Genomic DNA, 21,105 nt, shown 5'->3' on the forward strand with positions numbered 1-21,105 from the left:
AGCGAGCAAAATTTCCTAGTTATGAATGATTGAATCCTCTACAATGGATACAATATGGTGAAGAAGTTAAAGATTAATATTTCTATGCATCTATGATTTATTTATGAACGATTCGTATATTTACTTTGAAATTAAATGAAATACTTATTGTTATGGACCGGGCCAAGGGCCCATCCGCGATTTTGATCTAGTTATGAAACGGAAGAGATAATTAATTCTTCGGGTGGAACCTTGTATTTTAAGCTCAAATATTAAATGTTGTGTGTATCTGTTTGTGTCTAAGGAAAGAAGTTTTCACCCCACAATGTCTAGAATTTATATGAACAAAATAAGTTAAAATTCGTGCTAAAGAAAAGCATGGCTTAGGACTCCATAGAGCAGAAATTCATTGTATCTATTGAGCAGTGTGTTATATTTCATTTATGTTAGCTTTTCTCCTCTCAATCCAACACAATTCTTGAATAATGTTTTAGGGAAATTTGGCTGAGAAAATTTAAGGATTTCAATTTCTTTTATTTGTGGAATAGTGGTAACTTGTTTACTACTTGTCAGACTCATAATTATTATTGTATCAATCGAGTTGCAATAACTATATTATATTCTGATTATTACTCACTTTTTCTCATTATATTTAATTTTCTTATAATAAATGACACTTTAAAATACACAAAAACCTTTAATTGAATTTAAAGGAGAAAACTTGTTTTAGAACCCTTATGATCATCGAATGCAGTATTTGTTCTTCTTGACAAGAACAATTAATGTTAATTTTTTTTTCTGCCTTAACCTTCCAGATCACACAGGAAGTGGGTCTCTGATAATCTAAAATATTAACGTGAAATAAGTAAATGCTACCCAAGAATTATTCCAATCAAAATTCAAACAGGAGCTCTTTAATCTCTTGAGATCAATGAATTGATTGTTAAATAGAATATGAATAATAAAGAAACTCTACATCAAACAATTGCAAATTCATAAAGTTTGATGTCTATGTTTCATATGGCAGTTGATCAGCCAAATAGATATAGATATGTCCCATAGCTCCAGTGATAAATTCATTTTTATATCTTGATTCCACCGTCAAAGTTTCACCATCATTAATCTTGATTGAACCTGGTGTTGGATAACATACGGACATTTCAACAAGATAGCCTTCCTCATTCCCCGCTTCCTTTCCTGTTCCATATCTTGGTGTTGATGTACACAATGTCCTTCCATCCTAATTAATTAATCCAAAAAAAAAAAACTATTATTGATTATGCAAGCACGATCTGACAAGATTATTTTGACAATATTTGGAATTAAGAAACTTTATTATCGCAAAAGAAATAAATTAAGCAAAAACAATAAAGTTGAACAAAACTTGTTCAAATTAATATTAAACCCTACCTGTCCGTATAGTGTTGCATTAACAACACCTGTATGCATATGAGCAGTGCCATAGATAAGATAACCACCTTTTTTCATGGGGATGCTTGATTTTTGAACGTGAAAACGGTCACCACTATTATTTTCTGGAATAGCATACTCTGCCTGTAAAAAATTAAGAAATCTTTGTAACTCATTTTCATCCAACGTGCAATGCAATAAATAACTATTATATATCATAAGGTTTTAAAACTTATTTTCTTTTTAGTTTTTCATGCAAATGTTAGGTGTGAATATACTATGTTAATAACCAGAGTTTCTTTGAGCCTCCGTTTTATGAGTCCAAGATCAATCACTTAAGCTACGTCTTGATCATGACATAATTAATTGATCATGAATTGAAAACTGTAATTTAAATAACTTATTTACCAGACAATCATGGATTGTTTCGGAACCATTTGTTCTAATTCGATCAGTGGAGTCAAGTATATAAAATCTAAGTGGAATTTGGTGTTGGTCCCAGTCAACCCATGTTACTTTGTATCTTAAGGCAAGCTTTCTCCTTGGTGCTTCAAATCCCTTTATTAATTTGCATTGAAAGTTATCTTTGCAACAAAAGATTCCTCCTTTATATTCGGGGGTCAATGGTTTTCCATGAATTTCGGTTGACACATTATAGAAATTTTGTGGGAGATTAAATTGGTCACACCTACATTCAGTGCAACTTTTCCTATTTTCTGTGCCACGTGTATCAATGACCATGATGCTAAATAGCCATTTCTCTTCCCACCCTTCTGGAATATTTGCAGGGTTTCCTAGTTCAACTGCAAATGGATCAGGAATTTTTGTACTTGTTCCCCGTGATTCACTTCCAAAACCCCAATAATGTGGAAGAATAGCATCGTTGCATGTTCCGTCGTTTCTTCTGAAGATGGCAACCCCAAAAGGTTTGGTAAGATCATTAAAATCGTGAGTTTTATTTATAATATATTTTATAGCAAAATAATGATGAAAGTAAGTTTCATGCAATGGTACAGAATTCCCTTGTTCATCAACTATATCAACGTCGAAGCTCTTGACTCCTATATGACCGATTGGAAACTCAATATCAAACATTGTTTTTGACACAACTTCTCCGGGCCCCACTTCAAACTTTTCTGACAAATATGTTGCTGATTGAATATTAGGAGACTTTATTTGTGAGTAAGTTGTGCTTGATAGCATCACAAGTATTGATAATGAGAAAATAAATGATTTAGAGATCAATCTCATGTTTACCTGCACATGAATGATTATTGTTACATAACTAGTTATGAATAGTGCTTGTAATGTTATTCTTTTGCATAAATTTGTATATAGACATTAAAATAAGTGTTTGAAATGTTATAGGAAAATTAATTGGATGGAAATGTGTACCACATGAGATGTCATAATGAATATTTGCTTCTTCTTGAACTTCGAAGAAATTTTAAAATTAAAAATTGGTAGAAGACAACTTTGTGAAGATGTGGAGATCTTGCATGTTTCCTACTTTTATAGTTGAAATCCTAAAGGTTGTCATAACTTTGATGAGGAGAGAGTGCAAGTTTCTTACTTTTTTTTACAAACCAACTCATATGTTGAATCCTTTTTTAGGTGTCTGAGGTATTTTTATTTTTTGACAAGCAATTGAAACAAACAAAAAAAACCCGCTAAGAATTTATTAGAAATGTGACAATGCAACAAGTCATATTTAGAAAAAGCAAAATAATTGACTAGCTATTTATGGGTATAATTTTACAAGTAGTTGTCGATTACATCTAAACAAAGATACTACGCATAACTAAAATAATATTCAACAATTAATTAGTTAGAAATTTTTGTCGCGCGTTATCTTGTTTTTGTCAAATGGTTTTACCGAAAAAAGGTTGTGGAGTAAAATCAATGGTACTTTATACTTACTAACCGTTGGCTCAATATAAAGTCCCTTTGAATATACAATATTTTATAACTCACAATACTTTATGATATAACCTTTTTATAAATTATTATTACAATTAAGATTTAAGAAAATTCTATATATATATATATATTATTCTATATTTTACAGAATTGGAAATTTAATTTATCTTTTATAATTACACACTAATATTTTGGAATAAAATATATTATATATTGGAAATATTTTATGTCCTTAAAAAAAAAAGTGATTTTATATTTTTATTTCTATTTTGTGTAATTGTAAAGACTAAGTTTTTCCTCCTCGTGACTAAAATTTAAGCTTAAGATTACTATAGTTAAATTGAAAAAAGGTTAATTTCATCGTATTTAAGTATTTTTGAATAATTTTGTGACTTTATCGTTTAGTATGGAGATGGTCTCTAACAAGTAGTATCATAAATGAAATCATAAATACATTATAAAAAAATCAGTTGAGGTGAATAGTAAACAGGTAGAAATTTCAATTAAGCATTTCAAAGCAGTACTTTTCATTTTTCAATATAACAAACAAAATTGCTAAAATGAATTGACACATCAACATAACTTTAGGTCACGTGATTTTACCACATTTTCCTTGTTATTTGAAAAGTCAAGAAGCTTAAGATCTCCATGAAAACAAATTTCCAAGAATGAAATAAAGGAAAGTGCTAGCGAGCAAAATTTCCTAGTTATGAATGATTGAATCCTCTACAATGGATACAATATGGTGAAGAAGTTAAAGATTGATATTTCTATGCATCTATGATTTATTTATGAACGATTCGTATATTTACTTTGAAATTAAATGAAATACTTATTGTTATGGACCGGGCCAAGGGCCCATCCGCGATTTTGATCTAGTTATGAAACGGAAGAGATAATTAATTCTTCGGGTGGAACCTTGTATTTTAAGCTCAAATATTAAATGTTGTGTGTATCTGTTTGTGTCTAAGGAAAGAAGTTTTCACCCCACAATGTCTAGAATTTATATGAACAAAATAAGTTAAAATTCGTGCTAAAGAAAAGCATGGCTTAGGACTCCATAGAGCAGAAATTCATTGTATCTATTGAGCAGTGTGTTATATTTCATTTATGTTAGCTTTTCTCCTCTCAATCCAACACAATTCTTGAATAATGTTTTAGGGAAATTTGGCTGAGAAAATTTAAGGATTTCAATTTCTTTTATTTGTGGAATAGTGGTAACTTGTTTACTACTTGTCAGACTCATAATTATTATTGTATCAATCGAGTTGCAATAACTATATTATATTCTGATTATTACTCACTTTTTCTCATTATATTTAATTTTCTTATAATAAATGACACTTTAAAATACCCTTTGACAAAAACCTTTAATTGAATTTAAAGGAGAAAACTTGTTTTAGAACCCTTATGATCATCGAATGCAGTATTTGTTCTTCTTGACAAGAACAATTAATGTTAATTTTTTTTTTCTGCCTTAACCTTCCAGATCACACAGGAAGTGGGTCTCTGATAATCTAAAATATTAACGTGAAATAAGTAAATGCTACCCAAGAATTATTCCAATCAAAATTCAAACAGGAGCTCTTTAATCTCTTGAGATCAATGAATTGATTGTTAAATAGAATATGAATAATAAAGAAACTCTACATCAAACAATTGCAAATTCATAAAGTTTGATGTCTATGTTTCATATGGCAGTTGATCAGCCAAATAGATATAGATATGTCCCATAGCTCCAGTGATAAATTCATTTTTATATCTTGATTCCACCGTCAAAGTTTCACCATCATTAATCTTGATTGAACCTGGTGTTGGATAACATACGGACATTTCAACAAGATAGCCTTCCTCATTCCCCGCTTCCTTTCCTGTTCCATATCTTGGTGTTGATGTACACAATGTCCTTCCATCCTAATTAATTAATCCAAAAAAAAAAAAACTATTATTGATTATGCAAGCACGATCTGACAAGATTATTTTGACAATATTTGGAATTAAGAAACTTTATTATCGCAAAAGAAATAAATTAAGCAAAAACAATAAAGTTGAACAAAACTTGTTCAAATTAATATTAAACCCTACCTGTCCGTATAGTGTTGCATTAACAACACCTGTATGCATATGAGCAGTGCCATAGATAAGATAACCACCTTTTTTCATGGGGATGCTTGATTTTTGAACGTGAAAACGGTCACCACTATTATTTTCTGGAATAGTATACTCTGCCTGTAAAAAATTAAGAAATCTTTGTAACTCATTTTCATCCAACGTGCAATGCAATAAATAACTATTATATATCATAAGGTTTTAAAACTTATTTTCTTTTTAGTTTTTCATGCAAATGTTAGGTGTGAATATACTATGTTAATAACCAGAGTTTCTTTGAGCCTCCGTTTTATGAGTCCAAGATCAATCACTTAAGCTACGTCTTGATCATGACATAATTAATTGATCATGAATTGAAAACTGTAATTTAAATAACTTATTTACCAGACAATCATGGATTGTTTCGGAACCATTTGTTCTAATTCGATCAGTGGAGTCAAGTATATAAAATCTAAGTGGAATTTGGTGTTGGTCCCAGTCAACCCATGTTACTTTGTATCTTAAGGCAAGCTTTCTCCTTGGTGCTTCAAATCCCTTTATTAATTTGCATTGAAAGTTATCTTTGCAACAAAAGATTCCTCCTTTATATTCGGGGGTCAATGGTTTTCCATGAATTTCGGTTGACACATTATAGAAATTTTGTGGGAGATTAAATTGGTCACACCTACATTCAGTGCAACTTTTCCTATTTTCTGTGCCACGTGTATCAATGACCATGATGCTAAATAGCCATTTCTCTTCCCACCCTTCTGGAATATTTGCAGGGTTTCCTAGTTCAACTGCAAATGGATCAGGAATTTTTGTACTTGTTCCCCGTGATTCACTTCCAAAACCCCAATAATGTGGAAGAATAGCATCGTTGCATGTTCCGTCGTTTCTTCTGAAGATGGCACCCCCAAAAGGTTTGGTAAGATCATTAAAATCGTGAGTTTTATTTATAATATATTTTATAGCAAAATAATGATGAAAGTAAGTTTCATGCAATGGTACAGAATTCCCTTGTTCATCAACTATATCAACGTCGAAGCTCTTGACTCCTATATGACCGATTGGAAACTCAATATCAAACATTGTTTTTGACACAACTTCTCCGGGCCCCACTTCAAACTTTTCTGACAAATATGTTGCTGATTGAATATTAGGAGACTTTATTTGTGAGTAAGTTGTGCTTGATAGCATCACAAGTATTGATAATGAGAAAATAAATGATTTAGAGATCAATCTCATGTTTACCTGCACATGAATGATTATTGTTACATAACTAGTTATGAATAGTGCTTGTAATGTTATTCTTTTGCATAAATTTGTATATAGACATTAAAATAAGTGTTTGAAATGTTATAGGAAAATTAATTGGATGGAAATGTGTACCACATGAGATGTCATAATGAATATTTGCTTCTTCTTGAACTTCGAAGAAATTTTAAAATTAAAAATTGGTAGAAGACAACTTTGTGAAGATGTGGAGATCTTGCATGTTTCCTACTTTTATAGTTGAAATCCTAAAGGTTGTCATAACTTTGATGAGGAGAGAGTGCAAGTTTCTTACTTTTTTTTACAAACCAACTCATATGTTGAATCCTTTTTTAGGTGTCTGAGGTATTTTTATTTTTTGACAAGCAATTGAAACAAACAAAAAAAACCCGCTAAGAATTTATTAGAAATGTGACAATGCAACAAGTCATATTTAGAAAAAGCAAAATAATTGACTAGCTATTTATGGGTATAATTTTACAAGTAGTTGTCGATTACATCTAAACAAAGATACTACGCATAACTAAAATAATATTCAACAATTAATTAGTTAGAAATTTTTGTCGCGCGTTATCTTGTTTTTGTCAAATGGTTTTACCGAAAAAAGGTTGTGGAGTAAAATCAATGGTACTTTATACTTACTAACCGTTGGCTCAATATAAAGTCCCTTTGAATATACAATATTTTATAACTCACAATACTTTATGATATAACCTTTTTATAAATTATTATTACAATTAAGATTTAAGAAAATTCTATATATATATATATATATATATATATATATATATATATATATATATATATATATATATATATATATATATATATATATATATATATTATTCTATATTTTACAGAATTGGAAATTTAATTTATCTTTTATAATTACACACTAATATTTTGGAATAAAATATATTATATATTGGAAATATTTTATGTCCTTAAAAAAAAAAGTGATTTTATATTTTTATTTCTATTTTGTGTAATTGTAAAGACTAAGTTTTTCCTCCTCGTGACTAAAATTTAAGCTTAAGATTACTATAGTTAAATTGAAAAAAGGTTAATTTCATCGTATTTAAGTATTTTTGAATAATTTTGTGACTTTATCGTTTAGTATGGAGATGGTCTCTAACAAGTAGTATCATAAATGAAATCATAAATACATTATAAAAAAATCAGTTGAGGTGAATAGTAAACAGGTAGAAATTTCAATTAAGCATTTCAAAGCAGTACTTTTCATTTTTCAATATAACAAACAAAATTGCTAAAATGAATTGACACATCAACATAACTTTAGGTCACGTGATTTTACCACATTTTCCTTGTTATTTGAAAAGTCAAGAAGCTTAAGATCTCCATGAAAACAAATTTCCAAGAATGAAATAAAGGAAAGTGCTAGCGAGCAAAATTTCCTAGTTATGAATGATTGAATCCTCTACAATGGATACAATATGGTGAAGAAGTTAAAGATTGATATTTCTATGCATCTATGATTTATTTATGAACGATTCGTATATTTACTTTGAAATTAAATGAAATACTTATTGTTATGGACCGGGCCAAGGGCCCATCCGCGATTTTGAACTAGTTATGAAACGGAAGAGATAATTAATTCTTCGGGTGGAACCTTGTATTTTAAGCTCAAATATTAAATGTTGTGTGTATCTGTTTGTGTCTAAGGAAAGAAGTTTTCACCCCACAATGTCTAGAATTTATATGAACAAAATAAGTTAAAATTCGTGCTAAAGAAAAGCATGGCTTAGGACTCCATAGAGCAGAAATTCATTGTATCTATTGAGCAGTGTGTTATATTTCATTTATGTTAGCTTTTCTCCTCTCAATCCAACACAATTCTTGAATAATGTTTTAGGGAAATTTGGCTGAGAAAATTTAAGGATTTCAATTTCTTTTATTTGTGGAATAGTGGTAACTTGTTTACTACTTGTCAGACTCATAATTATTATTGTATCAATCGAGTTGCAATAACTATATTATATTCTGATTATTACTCACTTTTTCTCATTATATTTAATTTTCTTATAATAAATGACACTTTAAAATACCCTTTGACAAAAACCTTTAATTGAATTTAAAGGAGAAAACTTGTTTTAGAACCCTTATGATCATCGAATGCAGTATTTGTTCTTCTTGACAAGAACAATTAATGTTAATTTTTTTTTCTGCCTTAACCTTCCAGATCACACAGGAAGTGGGTCTCTGATAATCTAAAATATTAACGTGAAATAAGTAAATGCTACCCAAGAATTATTCCAATCAAAATTCAAACAGGAGCTCTTTAATCTCTTGAGATCAATGAATTGATTGTTAAATAGAATATGAATAATAAAGAAACTCTACATCAAACAATTGCAAATTCATAAAGTTTGATGTCTATGTTTCATATGGCAGTTGATCAGCCAAATAGATATAGATATGTCCCATAGCTCCAGTGATAAATTCATTTTTATATCTTGATTCCACCGTCAAAGTTTCACCATCATTAATCTTGATTGAACCTGGTGTTGGATAACATACGGACATTTCAACAAGATAGCCTTCCTCATTCCCCGCTTCCTTTCCTGTTCCATATCTTGGTGTTGATGTACACAATGTCCTTCCATCCTAATTAATTAATCCAAAAAAAAAAAAAAACTATTATTGATTATGCAAGCACGATCTGACAAGATTATTTTGACAATATTTGGAATTAAGAAACTTTATTATCGCAAAAGAAATAAATTAAGCAAAAACAATAAAGTTGAACAAAACTTGTTCAAATTAATATTAAACCCTACCTGTCCGTATAGTGTTGCATTAACAACACCTGTATGCATATGAGCAGTGCCATAGATAAGATAACCACCTTTTTTCATGGGGATGCTTGATTTTTGAACGTGAAAACGGTCACCACTATTATTTTCTGGAATAGTATACTCTGCCTGTAAAAAATTAAGAAATCTTTGTAACTCATTTTCATCCAACGTGCAATGCAATAAATAACTATTATATATCATAAGGTTTTAAAACTTATTTTCTTTTTAGTTTTTCATGCAAATGTTAGGTGTGAATATACTATGTTAATAACCAGAGTTTCTTTGAGCCTCCGTTTTATGAGTCCAAGATCAATCACTTAAGCTACGTCTTGATCATGACATAATTAATTGATCATGAATTGAAAACTGTAATTTAAATAACTTATTTACCAGACAATCATGGATTGTTTCGGAACCATTTGTTCTAATTCGATCAGTGGAGTCAAGTATATAAAATCTAAGTGGAATTTGGTGTTGGTCCCAGTCAACCCATGTTACTTTGTATCTTAAGGCAAGCTTTCTCCTTGGTGCTTCAAATCCCTTTATTAATTTGCATTGAAAGTTATCTTTGCAACAAAAGATTCCTCCTTTATATTCGGGGGTCAATGGTTTTCCATGAATTTCGGTTGACACATTATAGAAATTTTGTGGGAGATTAAATTGGTCACACCTACATTCAGTGCAACTTTTCCTATTTTCTGTGCCACGTGTATCAATGACCATGATGCTAAATAGCCATTTCTCTTCCCACCCTTCTGGAATATTTGCAGGGTTTCCTAGTTCAACTGCAAATGGATCAGGAATTTTTGTACTTGTTCCCCGTGATTCACTTCCAAAACCCCAATAATGTGGAAGAATAGCATCGTTGCATGTTCCGTCGTTTCTTCTGAAGATGGCACCCCCAAAAGGTTTGGTAAGATCATTAAAATCGTGAGTTTTATTTATAATATATTTTATAGCAAAATAATGATGAAAGTAAGTTTCATGCAATGGTACAGAATTCCCTTGTTCATCAACTATATCAACGTCGAAGCTCTTGACTCCTATATGACCGATTGGAAACTCAATATCAAACATTGTTTTTGACACAACTTCTCCGGGCCCCACTTCAAACTTTTCTGACAAATATGTTGCTGATTGAATATCAGGAGACTTTATTTGTGAGTAAGTTGTGCTTGATAGCATCACAAGTATTGATAATGAGAAAATAAATGATTTAGAGATCAATCTCATGTTTACCTGCACATGAATGATTATTGTTACATAACTAGTTATGAATAGTGCTTGTAATGTTATTCTTTTGCATAAATTTGTATATAGACATTAAAATAAGTGTTTGAAATGTTATAGGAAAATTAATTGGATGGAAATGTGTACCACATGAGATGTCATAATGAATATTTGCTTCTTCTTGAACTTCGAAGAAATTTTAAAATTAAAAATTGGTAGAAGACAACTTTGTGAAGATGTGGAGATCTTGCATGTTTCCTACTTTTATAGTTGAAATCCTAAAGGTTGTCATAACTTTGATGAGGAGAGAGTGCAAGTTTCTTACTTTTTTTTACAAACCAACTCATATGTTGAATCCTTTTTTAGGTGTCTGAGGTATTTTTATTTTTTGACAAGCAATTGAAACAAACAAAAAAAACCCGCTAAGAATTTATTAGAAATGTGACAATGCAACAAGTCATATTTAGAAAAAGCAAAATAATTGACTAGCTATTTATGGGTATAATTTTACAAGTAGTTGTCGATTACATCTAAACAAAGATACTACGCATAACTAAAATAATATTCAACAATTAATTAGTTAGAAATTTTTGTCGCGCGTTATCTTGTTTTTGTCAAATGGTTTTACCGAAAAAAGGTTGTGGAGTAAAATCAATGGTACTTTATACTTACTAACCGTTGGCTCAATATAAAGTCCCTTTGAATATACAATATTTTATAACTCACAATACTTTATGATATAACCTTTTTATAAATTATTATTACAATTAAGATTTAAGAAAATTCTATATATATATATATATATATATATATATATATATATATATATATATATATATATATATATATATATATATATATATATATATATATATTATTCTATATTTTACAGAATTGGAAATTTAATTTATCTTTTATAATTACACACTAATATTTTGGAATAAAATATATTATATATTGGAAATATTTTATGTCCTTAAAAAAAAAAGTGATTTTATATTTTTATTTCTATTTTGTGTAATTGTAAAGACTAAGTTTTTCCTCCTCGTGACTAAAATTTAAGCTTAAGATTACTATAGTTAAATTGAAAAAAGGTTAATTTCATCGTATTTAAGTATTTTTGAATAATTTTGTGACTTTATCGTTTAGTATGGAGATGGTCTCTAACAAGTAGTATCATAAATGAAATCATAAATACATTATAAAAAAATCAGTTGAGGTGAATAGTAAACAGGTAGAAATTTCAATTAAGCATTTCAAAGCAGTACTTTTCATTTTTCAATATAACAAACAAAATTGCTAAAATGAATTGACACATCAACATAACTTTAGGTCACGTGATTTTACCACATTTTCCTTGTTATTTGAAAAGTCAAGAAGCTTAAGATCTCCATGAAAACAAATTTCCAAGAATGAAATAAAGGAAAGTGCTAGCGAGCAAAATTTCCTAGTTATGAATGATTGAATCCTCTACAATGGATACAATATGGTGAAGAAGTTAAAGATTGATATTTCTATGCATCTATGATTTATTTATGAACGATTCGTATATTTACTTTGAAATTAAATGAAATACTTATTGTTATGGACCGGGCCAAGGGCCCATCCGCGATTTTGATCTAGTTATGAAACGGAAGAGATAATTAATTCTTCGGGTGGAACCTTGTATTTTAAGCTCAAATATTAAATGTTGTGTGTATCTGTTTGTGTCTAAGGAAAGAAGTTTTCACCCCACAATGTCTAGAATTTATATGAACAAAATAAGTTAAAATTCGTGCTAAAGAAAAGCATGGCTTAGGACTCCATAGAGCAGAAATTCATTGTATCTATTGAGCAGTGTGTTATATTTCATTTATGTTAGCTTTTCTCCTCTCAATCCAACACAATTCTTGAATAATGTTTTAGGGAAATTTGGCTGAGAAAATTTAAGGATTTCAATTTCTTTTATTTGTGGAATAGTGGTAACTTGTTTACTACTTGTCAGACTCATAATTATTATTGTATCAATCGAGTTGCAATAACTATATTATATTCTGATTATTACTCACTTTTTCTCATTATATTTAATTTTCTTATAATAAATGACACTTTAAAATACCCTTTGACAAAAACCTTTAATTGAATTTAAAGGAGAAAACTTGTTTTAGAACCCTTATGATCATCGAATGCAGTATTTGTTCTTCTTGACAAGAACAATTAATGTTAATTTTTTTTTCTGCCTTAACCTTCCAGATCACACAGGAAGTGGGTCTCTGATAATCTAAAATATTAACGTGAAATAAGTAAATGCTACCCAAGAATTATTCCAATCAAAATTCAAACAGGAGCTCTTTAATCTCTTGAGATCAATGAATTGATTGTTAAATAGAATATGAATAATAAAGAAACTCTACATCAAACAATTGCAAATTCATAAAGTTTGATGTCTATGTTTCATATGGCAGTTGATCAGCCAAATAGATATAGATATGTCCCATAGCTCCAGTGATAAATTCATTTTTATATCTTGATTCCACCGTCAAAGTTTCACCATCATTAATCTTGATTGAACCTGGTGTTGGATAACATACGGACATTTCAACAAGATAGCCTTCCTCATTCCCCGCTTCCTTTCCTGTTCCATATCTTGGTGTTGATGTACACAATGTCCTTCCATCCTAATTAATTAATCCAAAAAAAAAAAAAAACTATTATTGATTATGCAAGCACGATCTGACAAGATTATTTTGACAATATTTGGAATTAAGAAACTTTATTATCGCAAAAGAAATAAATTAAGCAAAAACAATAAAGTTGAACAAAACTTGTTCAAATTAATATTAAACCCTACCTGTCCGTATAGTGTTGCATTAACAACACCTGTATGCATATGAGCAGTGCCATAGATAAGATAACCACCTTTTTTCATGGGGATGCTTGATTTTTGAACGTGAAAACGGTCACCACTATTATTTTCTGGAATAGTATACTCTGCCTGTAAAAAATTAAGAAATCTTTGTAACTCATTTTCATCCAACGTGCAATGCAATAAATAACTATTATATATCATAAGGTTTTAAAACTTATTTTCTTTTTAGTTTTTCATGCAAATGTTAGGTGTGAATATACTATGTTAATAACCAGAGTTTCTTTGAGCCTCCGTTTTATGAGTCCAAGATCAATCACTTAAGCTACGTCTTGATCATGACATAATTAATTGATCATGAATTGAAAACTGTAATTTAAATAACTTATTTACCAGACAATCATGGATTGTTTCGGAACCATTTGTTCTAATTCGATCAGTGGAGTCAAGTATATAAAATCTAAGTGGAATTTGGTGTTGGTCCCAGTCAACCCATGTTACTTTGTATCTTAAGGCAAGCTTTCTCCTTGGTGCTTCAAATCCCTTTATTAATTTGCATTGAAAGTTATCTTTGCAACAAAAGATTCCTCCTTTATATTCGGGGGTCAATGGTTTTCCATGAATTTCGGTTGACACATTATAGAAATTTTGTGGGAGATTAAATTGGTCACACCTACATTCAGTGCAACTTTTCCTATTTTCTGTGCCACGTGTATCAATGACCATGATGCTAAATAGCCATTTCTCTTCCCACCCTTCTGGAATATTTGCAGGGTTTCCTAGTTCAACTGCAAATGGATCAGGAATTTTTGTACTTGTTCCCCGTGATTCACTTCCAAAACCCCAATAATGTGGAAGAATAGCATCGTTGCATGTTCCGTCGTTTCTTCTGAAGATGGCACCCCCAAAAGGTTTGGTAAGATCATTAAAATCGTGAGTTTTATTTATAATATATTTTATAGCAAAATAATGATGAAAGTAAGTTTCATGCAATGGTACAGAATTCCCTTGTTCATCAACTATATCAACGTCGAAGCTCTTGACTCCTATATGACCGATTGGAAACTCAATATCAAACATTGTTTTTGACACAACTTCTCCGGGCCCCACTTCAAACTTTTCTGACAAATATGTTGCTGATTGAATATTAGGAGACTTTATTTGTGAGTAAGTTGTGCTTGATAGCATCACAAGTATTGATAATGAGAAAATAAATGATTTAGAGATCAATCTCATGTTTACCTGCACATGAATGATTATTGTTACATAACTAGTTATGAATAGTGCTTGTAATGTTATTCTTTTGCATAAATTTGTATATAGACATTAAAATAAGTGTTTGAAATGTTATAGGAAAATTAATTGGATGGAAATGTGTACCACATGAGATGTCATAATGAATATTTGCTTCTTCTTGAACTTCGAAGAAATTTTAAAATTAAAAATTGGTAGAAGACAACTTTGTGAAGATGTGGAGATCTTGCATGTTTCCTACTTTTATAGTTGAAATCCTAAAGGTTGTCATAACTTTGATGAGGAGAGAGTGCAAGTTTCTTACTTTTTTTTACAAACCAACTCATATGTTGAATCCTTTTTTAGGTGTCTGAGGTATTTTTATTTTTTGACAAGCAATTGAAACAAACAAAAAAAACCCGCTAAGAATTTATTAGAAATGTGACAATGCAACAAGTCATATTTAGAAAAAGCAAAATAATTGACTAGCTATTTATGGGTATAATTTTACAAGTAGTTGTCGATTACATCTAAACAAAGATACTACGCATAACTAAAATAATATTCAACAATTAATTAGTTAGAAATTTTTGTCGCGCGTTATCTTGTTTTTGTCAAATGGTTTTACCGAAAAAAGGTTGTGGAGTAAAATCAATGGTACTTTATACTTACTAACCGTTGGCTCAATATAAAGTCCCTTTGAATATACAATATTTTATAACTCACAATACTTTATGATATAACCTTTTTATAAATTATTATTACAATTAAGATTTAAGAAAATTCATATATATATATATATATATATATATATATATATATATATATATATATATATATATTATTCTATATTTTACAGAATTGGAAATTTAATTTATCTTTTATAATTACACACTAATATTTTGGAATAAAATATATTATATATTGGAAATATTTTATGTCCTTAAAAAAAAAAGTGATTTTATATTTTTATTTCTATTTTGTGTAATTGTAAAGACTAAGTTTTTCCTCCTCGTGACTAAAATTTAAGCTTAAGATTACTATAGTTAAATTGAAAAAAGGTTAATTTCATCGTATTTAAGTATTTTTGAATAATTTTGTGACTTTATCGTTTAGTATGGAGATGGTCTCTAACAAGTAGTATCATAAATGAAATCATAAATACATTATAAAAAAATCAGTTGAGGTGAATAGTAAACAGGTAGAAATTTCAATTAAGCATTTCAAAGCAGTACTTTTCATTTTTCAATATAACAAACAAAATTGCTAAAATGAATTGACACATCAACATAACTTTAGGTCACGTGATTTTACCACATTTTCCTTGTTATTTGAAAAGTCAAGAAGCTTAAGATCTCCATGAAAACAAATTTCCAAGAATGAAATAAAGGAAAGTGCTAGCGAGCAAAATTTCCTAGTTATGAATGATTGAATCCTCTACAATGGATACAATATGGTGAAGAAGTTAAAGATTGATATTTCTATGCATCTATGATTTATTTATGAACGATTCGTATATTTACTTTGAAATTAAATGAAATACTTATTGTTATGGACCGGGCCAAGGGCCCATCCGCGATTTTGATCTAGTTATGAAACGGAAGAGATAATTAATTCTTCGGGTGGAACCTTGTATTTTAAGCTCAAATATTAAATGTTGTGTGTATCTGTTTGTGTCTAAGGAAAGAAGTTTTCACCCCACAATGTCTAGAATTTATATGAACAAAATAAGTTAAAATTCGTGCTAAAGAAAAGCATGGCTTAGGACTCCATAGAGCAGAAATTCATTGTATCTATTGAGCAGTGTGTTATATTTCATTTATGTTAGCTTTTCTCCTCTCAATCCAACACAATTCTTGAATAATGTTTTAGGGAAATTTGGCTGAGAAAATTTAAGGATTTCAATTTCTTTTATTTGTGGAATAGTGGTAACTTGTTTACTACTTGTCAGACTCATAATTATTATTGTATCAATCGAGTTGCAATAACTATATTATATTCTGATTATTACTCACTTTTTCTCATTATATTTAATTTTCTTATAATAAATGACACTTTAAAATACCCTTTGACAAAAACCTTTAATTGAATTTAAAGGAGAAAACTTGTTTTAGAACCCTTATGATCATCTGTGTTGTAAATAGATAGTAAATATTTTATTACTAGAAGCAATCTTTTATTTTTATTAATAATATGTATTCGGCCCATGAGCCCATTAGGTTAGAATAGCCTATATAAACACATTAGTGATTGTACATTATTCAATAACTTGATCATCGAATGCAGTATTTGTTCTTCTTGACAAGAACAATTAATGTTAATTTTTTTTTCTGCCTTAACCTTCCAGATCACACAGGAAGTGGGTCTCTGATAATCTAAAATATTAACGTGAAATAAGTAAATGCTACCCAAGAATTATTCCAATCAAAATTCAAACAGGAGCTCTTTAATCTCTTGAGATCAATGAATTGATTGTTAAATAGAATATGAATAATAAAGAAACTCTACATCAAACAATTGCAAATTCATAAAGTTTGATGTCTATGTTTCATATGGCAGTTGATCAGCCAAATAGATATAGATATGTCCCATAGCTCCAGTGATAAATTCATTTTTATATCTTGATTCCACCGTCAAAGTTTCACCATCATTAATCTTGATTGAACCTGGTGTTGGATAACATACGGACATTTCAACAAGATAGCCTTCCTCATTCCCCGCTTCCTTTCCTGTTCCATATCTTGGTGTTGATGTACACAATGTCCTTCCATCCTAATTAATTAATCCAAAAAAAAAAAAAAACTATTATTGATTATGCAAGCACGATCTGACAAGATTATTTTGACAATATTTGGAATTAAGAAACTTTATTATCGCAAAAGAAATAAATTAAGCAAAAACAATAAAGTTGAACAAAACTTGTTCAAATTAATATTAAACCCTACCTGTCCGTATAGTGTTGCATTAACAACACCTGTATGCATATGAGCAGTGCCATAGATAAGATAACCACCTTTTTTCATGGGGATGCTTGATTTTTGAACGTGAAAACGGTCACCACTATTATTTTCTGGAATAGTATACTCTGCCTGTAAAAAATTAAGAAATCTTTGTAACTCATTTTCATCCAACGTGCAATGCAATAAATAACTATTATATATCATAAGGTTTTAAAACTTATTTTCTTTTTAGTTTTTCATGCAAATGTTAGGTGTGAATATACTATGTTAATAACCAGAGTTTCTTTGAGCCTCCGTTTTATGAGTCCAAGATCAATCACTTAAGCTACGTCTTGATCATGACATAATTAATTGATCATGAATTGAAAACTGTAATTTAAATAACTTATTTACCAGACAATCATGGATTGTTTCGGAACCATTTGTTCTAATTCGATCAGTGGAGTCAAGTATATAAAATCTAAGTGGAATTTGGTGTTGGTCCCAGTCAACCCATGTTACTTTGTATCTTAAGGCAAGCTTTCTCCTTGGTGCTTCAAATCCCTTTATTAATTTGCATTGAAAGTTATCTTTGCAACAAAAGATTCCTCCTTTATATTCGGGGGTCAATGGTTTTCCATGAATTTCGGTTGACACATTATAGAAATTTTGTGGGAGATTAAATTGGTCACACCTACATTCAGTGCAACTTTTCCTATTTTCTGTGCCACGTGTATCAATGACCATGATGCTAAATAGCCATTTCTCTTCCCACCCTTCTGGAATATTTGCAGGGTTTCCTAGTTCAATTGCAAATGGATCAGGAATTTTTGTACTTGTTCCCCGTGATTCACTTCCAAAACCCCAATAATGTGGAAGAATAGCATCGTTGCATGTTCCGTCGTTTCTTCTGAAGATGGCACCCCCAAAAGGTTTGGTAAGATCATTAAAATCGTGAGTTTTATTTATAATATATTTTATAGCAAAATAATGATGAAAGTAAGTTTCATGCAATGGTACAGAATTCCCTTGTTCATCAACTATATCAACGTCGAAGCTCTTGACTCCTATATGACCGATTGGAAACTCAATATCAAACATTGTTTTTGACACAACTTCTCCGGGCCCCACTTCAAACTTTTCTGACAAATATGTTGCTGATTGAATATTAGGAGACTTTATTTGTGAGTAAGTTGTTCTTGATAGCATCACAAGTATTGATAATGAGAAAATAAATGATTTAGAGATCAATCTCATGTTTACCTGCACATGAATGATTATTGTTACATAACTAGTTATGAATAGTGCTTGTAATGTTATTCTTTTGCATAAATTTGTATATAGACATTAAAATAAGTGTTTGAAATGTTATAGGAAAATTAATTGGATGGAAATGTGTACCACATGAGATGTCATAATGAATATTTGCTTCTTCTTGAACTTCGAAGAAATTTTAAAATTAAAAATTGGTAGAAGACAACTTTGTGAAGATGTGGAGATCTTGCATGTTTCCTACTTTTATAGTTGAAATCCTAAAGGTTGTCATAACTTTGATGAGGAGAGAGTGCAAGTTTCTTACTTTTTTTTACAAACCAACTCATATGTTGAATCCTTTTTTAGGTGTCTGAGGTATTTTTATTTTTTGACAAGCAATTGAAACAAACAAAAAAAACCCGCTAAGAATTTATTAGAAATGTGACAATGCAACAAGTCATATTTAGAAAAAGCAAAATAATTGACTAGCTATTTATGGGTATAATTTTACAAGTAGTTGTCGATTACATCTAAACAAAGATACTACGCATAACTAAAATAATATTCAACAATTAATTAGTTAGAAATTTTTGTCGCGCGTTATCTTGTTTTTGTCAAATGGTTTTACCGAAAAAAGGTTGTGGAGTAAAATCAATGGTACTTTATACTTACTAACCGTTGGCTCAATATAAAGTCCCTTTGAATATACAATATTTTATAACTCACAATACTTTATGATATAACCTTTTTATAAATTATTATTACAATTAAGATTTAAGAAAATTCTATATATATATATATATATATATATATATATATATATATATATATATATATATATATATATATTATTCTATATTTTACAGAATTGGAAATTTAATTTATCTTTTATAATTACACACTAATATTTTGGAATAAAATATATTATATATTGGAAATATTTTATGTCCTTAAAAAAAAAGTGATTTTATATTTTTATTTCTATTTTGTGTAATTGTAAAGACTAAGTTTTTCCTCCTCGTGACTAAAATTTAAGCTTAAGATTACTATAGGTAAATTGAAAAAAGGTTAATTTCATCGTATTTAAGTATTTTTGAATAATTTTGTGACTTTATCGTTTAGTATGGAGATGGTCTCTAACACGTAGTATCATAAATGAAATCATAAATACATTATAAAAAAATCAGTTGAGTTGAATAGTAAACAGGTAGAAATTTCAATTAAGCATTTCAAAGCAGTACTTTTCATTTTTCAATATAACAAACAAAATTGCTAAAATGAATTGACACATCAACATAACTTTAGGTCACGTGATTTTACCACATTTTCCTTGTTATTTGAAAAGTCAAGAAGCTTAAGATCTCCATGAAAACAAATTTCCAAGAATGAAATAAAGGAAAGTGCTAGCGAGCAAAATTTCCTAGTTATGAATGATTGAATCCTCTACAATGGATACAATATGGTGAAGAAGTTAAAGATTGATATTTCTATGCATCTATGATTTATTTATGAACGATTCGTATATTTACTTTGAAATTAAATGAAATCCTTATTGTTATGGACCGGGCCAAGGGCCCATCCGCGATTTTGATCTAGTTATGAAACGGAAGAGATAATTAATTCCTCGGGTGGAACCTTGTATTTTAACCTCAAATATTAAATGTTGTGTGTATCTGTTTGTGTCTAAGGAAAGAAGTTTTCACCCCACAATGTCTAGAATTTATATGAACAAAATAAGTTAAAATTCGTGCTAAAGAAAAACATGACTTAAGACTCCATAGAGCAGGAATTCATTGTATCTATTGAGCAGTGTGTTATATTTCATTTATGTTAGCTTTTCTCCTCTCAATCCAACACAATTCTTGAATAATGTTTTAGGGAAATTTGGCTGAGAAAATTTAAGGATTTCAATTTCTTTTATTTGTGGAATAGTGGTAACTTGTTTACTACTTGTCAGACTCATAATTATTATTGTATCAATCGAGTTGCAATAACTATATTATATTCTGATTATTACTCACTTTTTCTCATTATATTTTATTTTCTTATAATAAATGACACTTTAAAATACCCTTTGACAAAAACCTTTAATTGAATTTAAAGGAGAAAACTTGTT

General features: G+C 29.5%; 5 protein-coding genes across 5 annotated transcripts; all 5 read right to left on the minus strand.

Annotated features, from left to right (window-relative positions):
- Nucleotides 1-988: 988 nt before the first annotated feature.
- Nucleotides 989-2,640, minus strand: LOC123906195. Its single transcript, XM_045956052.1, has 3 exons — nt 1,798-2,640; nt 1,390-1,533; nt 989-1,219 (listed from the first exon to the last, which is right to left on the minus strand). The coding sequence occupies exons 1-3, from the start codon at nt 2,638-2,640 to the stop codon at nt 989-991; spliced, it is 1,218 nt and encodes a 405-aa protein (XP_045812008.1).
- A 2,352-nt stretch (nt 2,641-4,992) lies between these two features.
- LOC123906203 lies at nt 4,993-6,645 on the minus strand. Its single transcript, XM_045956063.1, has 3 exons — nt 5,803-6,645; nt 5,395-5,538; nt 4,993-5,223 (listed from the first exon to the last, which is right to left on the minus strand). The coding sequence occupies exons 1-3, from the start codon at nt 6,643-6,645 to the stop codon at nt 4,993-4,995; spliced, it is 1,218 nt and encodes a 405-aa protein (XP_045812019.1).
- Nucleotides 6,646-9,066: 2,421 nt separating this feature from the next.
- On the minus strand, nt 9,067-10,721 carry LOC123906211. The gene is made up of 3 exons (XM_045956076.1): nt 9,879-10,721; nt 9,471-9,614; nt 9,067-9,297 (listed from the first exon to the last, which is right to left on the minus strand). The coding sequence occupies exons 1-3, from the start codon at nt 10,719-10,721 to the stop codon at nt 9,067-9,069; spliced, it is 1,218 nt and encodes a 405-aa protein (XP_045812032.1).
- Nucleotides 10,722-13,144: 2,423 nt separating this feature from the next.
- On the minus strand, nt 13,145-14,799 carry LOC123906220. Its single transcript, XM_045956086.1, has 3 exons — nt 13,957-14,799; nt 13,549-13,692; nt 13,145-13,375 (listed from the first exon to the last, which is right to left on the minus strand). The coding sequence occupies exons 1-3, from the start codon at nt 14,797-14,799 to the stop codon at nt 13,145-13,147; spliced, it is 1,218 nt and encodes a 405-aa protein (XP_045812042.1).
- A 2,538-nt stretch (nt 14,800-17,337) lies between these two features.
- On the minus strand, nt 17,338-18,992 carry LOC123906229. Its single transcript, XM_045956098.1, has 3 exons — nt 18,150-18,992; nt 17,742-17,885; nt 17,338-17,568 (listed from the first exon to the last, which is right to left on the minus strand). Exons 1-3 carry the CDS (start codon nt 18,990-18,992, stop codon nt 17,338-17,340), a joined length of 1,218 nt encoding a protein of 405 aa, XP_045812054.1.
- Nucleotides 18,993-21,105: the final 2,113 nt, after the last annotated feature.

This window comes from Trifolium pratense, linkage group LG1 (genome assembly GCF_020283565.1).
Source record: "Trifolium pratense cultivar HEN17-A07 linkage group LG1, ARS_RC_1.1, whole genome shotgun sequence".
NCBI lineage: Eukaryota > Viridiplantae > Streptophyta > Magnoliopsida > Fabales > Fabaceae > Trifolium > Trifolium pratense.